General features: G+C 40.7%; 1 protein-coding gene across 1 annotated transcript in view; it reads right to left on the reverse strand.

Annotated features, from left to right (window-relative positions):
* Positions 1-1679: 1679 nt before the first annotated feature.
* Positions 1680-5000, reverse strand: part of LOC125048385 (extensin-like) — a 6046-nt gene continuing 2725 nt past the window's right edge. The window contains exon 2 of the mRNA XM_047647051.1: positions 1680-2598. Coding sequence (XP_047503007.1) covers positions 1680-2598 — 919 coding nt within the window. The remainder of the gene's footprint in view (positions 2599-5000) is intronic.

The following is a 5000-nucleotide window of genomic DNA, read 5'->3' on the forward strand; positions in this document are numbered from 1 at the left end:
TGTCTGTGTAAGTTGGCTGCATGCATGTGGTGGTGTGTATGGTGTGTAAGTGTGTTTTGTTTTGTGGTGTCTGCATGTGTGTTTGTGTTGTGTATGTGTGTGTGTTTGTATGTTGTTTTGTGTGTGGGTGTCCCCCGTATGTGTGTGTGTGTGTGAATTGGGGTGTGTGGCAGGGTGCATAGCTGCAAATCAACATTTTAAGAGATAGATAAACATATAGATAGATAGGTATACATTTAGACACATAGACAGACAGACAGGCAAATCTGCTATAGCAATATATAGAGGTAACATGATGAATAAATCGATGAACAGGTAACATAATAAATGCACGGAAATAAATAAACGAATGCGCATCACGCCAGTCATATTCAAAAACACAAAATATAGAAGTAAAAAATAACAATGATAATGATGATAATAATAATAATAATTATAATAATAATAATGATAATAATGATACTGATAATAATAGTAATAATAATAATAGTAATAATAACAATAATAATGATAATAATGATAATAATGATACTGATAGTAATAGTAATAATAATAATAGTAATAATAATAGTAATGATAATAATAATGATAATAATAATAATAATAATACTAATGATAATAATGATGATAATGATACTGATAGTAATAGTAATAATAATAATAGTAATAATAATAAAAGTAATAAAATAATAATAATAATAACAAAAATAATTATAATGATAATAATCATAATGATTTTTCAAAATGAAAAGTCTTTTTTTGATGTCAAATCACCAATCAATTCAACTTACTTTGATTCCCTAATCATTTAGCGAATCAAGACTTTTGCGAATGAGAAAATAGAGTTAGGCATGTCGAAGGAAGCGAGGGGGGGGGGGGGGGGGGGAGGGGGGGGGGGGAATTTTGGGGAGGGGGAAAAGGATAAAGGGGAAGTTTTAAGTAGAAATGGAAAGAGAGAGAGAAGTAAACAAGAAAGAGAGAGAGAAAGAGATAGCGATGTAAGTAAGAATGAATGAAGAAAGAAAAGGGGTGTAAGTAGAAATAAAAGGAAGAGATAAGAAAAAAAAAAAAAAAAAAAAAGTATGTAAGTAGGCATAGGAAGAATGAAGAGTGGATCATCTATCTCAACAAAATGGGCGTATTTCCTCGCAAGGTGATTGAACGGAAGTTTAGGAAGTTACGAAAACTGTATCATTGTTTGTCGATTTCAACAAAGGGCGTTGCATCATCGCATTGCAGCCGTCGATTGATGAGTTGAGGGAAATTGGGTTGGTGTTGCATTGAATAGTGGATTGGTGTTCTGAGTGAAGTTTGTGTGTGTGTGTTGGGGGGGGGGGGGCATAGGGGAATGACGAATGGGGGGGGGGGGTGAGTGTATGCGTTCAGGTATGTGTGTGTTTGTGTGTGTTAGTGTGTGTGTGTGTGATTATGTAGATATACACATTATCTGTATATCATCTGTATGTATGTGCATAACCAGACATATGCATATATGCTTATATATCTAAATGCATATATATATATATATATATATATATATATATATATATATATATAATTACACATTTCAGTAACAACCCCAACATGTATTTATATAAAAATATACAAAAACATACATGAAAATGAATCTTTTCAAATAAGTACAGACTTCCCTTAAAATGTTCTTATAAAGAGAAAATCTACCCGCGAAATAACTGTGGAGTTTCAGATTCCGGCGGAGTTGGAGTTGGAGTTGGAGAGGAAAATGGGAGTGGGCTGGAGTTGGAGTGGGAACTGGAGTTGGAGTTTAGTGGAGTGGGAGTGGGAGCTGGAGTTGGAGTGGGAACTGGAGTGGGGAAATGAGTTTGGGGTGGGAGTGGGAGTTGGAGTTGGAGTTGGAGTTTACGGGGGGTTGGAGTTGGAGTGAAGTGGGAGTGTGAGTGGGAGGGGAGTTGGAGTTGGAGTTTTAAGTGGGAGTGGGGTGGGTGTTGGAGTTGGAGTGAGTTGAAATTGAGTGGAGTGGGGGTGGGAGTGGGACTGGTTGGAGTTGGGGTGGGAGTTGGGGTCGAATTGGAGTGGGGGTGGGAGTTGGAGTGGACGATTGGGGTGGATGGGAGTGGGAGCGGAGTTGGAGTTGGGTTGGAGTTGAGTCGGAGTGGATTGGAGTCGAAGTTGGAGTGGAGTGGGATGGGTGTTGGAGTTGGAGTTGGAGTTGAGGGGGGAGTGGGAGCTGGAGTTGGAGTGGGATTGAGGGATTGAAGTTGGAGTGGGAGTTGAGAGTGGGGGCTGGAGGTTGGAGTGGGAGTTTGGAGTGGGATTGGAGTTGGAGTGGGAGTGAGAGTGGGAGCTGGAGTTGGGGTGGAGTTTGGAGTGGGGGTTTGGGGTTGGAGTGGAGGGGAGAGTGGGAGCTGGAGTTGGAGTGGAGTTGGAGTTGGAGTGGGATGAGGGGGAGTGAGAGTGGGAGCTGGGGGTTGGAGTGGAGTTTTGGGGTTTGGGGTGAGAGGTGGGAGCTGGGATGGAGTTGGAGTTTTGGGGTGGGAGTGAGGTGGGCTGGAGTTGGAGTTGGAGTTGGGTGGGAATTTAGAGTGAGCTGGAGTTGAGTGGGAGTTGGAGTGGGGGCTGGAGTTGAGGGGGGATTGGAGTTGAGTTGGAAAATTGAGTGGAGTGAGAGGGGAGCTGGATTGAGTGAGTTGGAGTGGGATTGGAGTGGAGTGGAGTGGAGTGGAAATGGATGAGTGGGGGTGGGGTTGGAGTTGGAGTTGGAGTTGGGGGGTGAGATGGGAGCTGGAGTTGGAGTTGGAGTTGGAGTTGGAGTGGGAGTGGGAGCGGAATGGAGTTGGATTGGAGTGGGAGTGAGAGTGGGAGCTGGAGTTGGAGTTGGAGTTGGAGTGGGAGTGAGAGTGGGAGCTGGAGTTGGAGTGGAGTTGGAGTGGGAGTTGAAGTTGGAGTGGGAGTGAGAGTGGGAGCTGGAGTTGGAGTGGGAGTTGGAGTTGGAGTTGGAGTTGGAGTGGGAGTGAGAGTGGGAGCTGGAGTTGGAGTGGGAGTTGGAGTGGGAGTTGAAGTTGGAGTGGGAGTGAGAGTGGGAGCTGGAGTTGGAGTGGGAGTTGGAGTGGGAGTTGGAGTTGGAGTCAGTGCTCGGCGTCGACACCACAGGCCTTCCGCTGCCCCGGGCGCCCTCTCTCTCTCTCGTTCTTTCATCCTCTCTTTCTGTCTGTCTGTCTCTCTCATTCTTTCATTCTCTTTGTCTCTGTCTCTGTCTGTCTGTCTGTCTGTCTGTCTGTCTGCCTCTCTCTCTCTCGCACTCCTCTCTCCTCTCTCTCTCTTTCCCTCGTCTTTCCTCATCTCTCTCTCTCCTCTCTCTTCCTCTCTCCTCCCATCTCGCACTCTCATCTCTCTCTCTCCTCATCTCTCTCTCTCTCTTTCTCTCTCTCTCTCTCTCTCTCTCTCTCTCCTCACTAACGCACACACAAATATCCTTCCTCTAACACAACAGACCCACCATAGACTGTAATTATAATCAGTAAATCAATTAGCCATAATACCTAATTATGTTCATCATTAATAAGATCCACTTTCTACTTTTGAGAACAATGGGTGATCACAATAACAATAATAACACGTTTTGAGATTATCATACTTTTGTGAATATTTCTGATTTTGAATTTGACTTTTGATTGTACGAGTGAATGAGTGAGCTTATGCAAATTAGAGAGTTATGGAATGAATTGATGTTTATCAGAAATTATATAAGGAATGTGACTAAGGATTATCGATATGAATGTTGTATATTCAAACGTAGAGAAATTTGTAAAGACATAGATTCATTTGAGTACATTTGCAGGTATATGTGCTTACGTTGATTTACACACAGATACATGCACACATGGACACATACACAGATGTATTCGCGTACATAGACTTATTCGCGTACACACACACACACAAACAAACACACACACAAACACGTACACAGACTTAGATTGATCAAACACATAAACTTACATACTCTCATACACTTAAACACGCACAACTCCCCCTCCCCCCCCCCCCAACCAGCCAGCACCTACTCCATCCCCCCTCCTCCCCCCCCCTCAAACCCCCCTTCCATTTACCCCCCCCCCCCCCGCCCCCCCGGCTACAAAATATCACTCTAGTATAAATCTAGCAACATGACGCGGCGGTGATGTAATGTTGCAAGAAAAAAAATGTTGAATGTTGCAACATTTCAAGGGATCAAGAGGTGAAAGAAGCCTCGTTTTCTCGGAAAGATTGTTGCAAAGTTGTCACGAAATACTCGGCGAACACCCGATGGCAACAGTACACTTAAATAGAGTATTTAAAGTGTTTTTTTCATGACTTTTTTGTTTGTTTGTGTGTTTGTTTTAATTTTTACTTTCTTTTTTTTGAAATTTGTAAAGGCTGTTGGTGTCTTTTTTTTTCGTTTTTTTTTTGGAAATTCGTAAAGGCTAGTGGTGTTTTTTTTTTGTTTTTTTTCATTAGATAAATAAGAATGAAGAAGAGGATATAGAAAAAAGAGACGAAGGAGAGGAAGAGGAGATGATAATAATGACGAAGAAAGGGAATACTGATAATAATTTTGATAATGATAACAACAACAATAGTAATATAAGTAGTGATAATATCTATCTGTCTATACATATATATCTGTCTATCTATCTATCTTTCTATCTATCTATATATCTATCTATCTATCAATCTATCTATGAACTAAAAGAATGAGTCTTACTTTCCCCATTCATAACATTATTTGTATATATTTCATCATTATTTTCCAAAATCCTTTTCATAAATCTGTAACCGTTTGTAAAATCTTAAATGAAGGCTTTTCTGTAATGGTTATTATCATTATTGATATATATATATATATATATATATATATATATATATATAGTATGCATGTATGTATGTATAAATCTATTTTTTTCTGAGTTGTAGGTCGCGCAAGAAAAAAACAAATAAATGTACAGAAAATGATCATATTGCTTTACTCTCGGATGATA

Source organism: Penaeus chinensis, chromosome 43, assembly GCF_019202785.1.
Source record: "Penaeus chinensis breed Huanghai No. 1 chromosome 43, ASM1920278v2, whole genome shotgun sequence".
Classification (NCBI taxonomy): domain Eukaryota; kingdom Metazoa; phylum Arthropoda; class Malacostraca; order Decapoda; family Penaeidae; genus Penaeus; species Penaeus chinensis.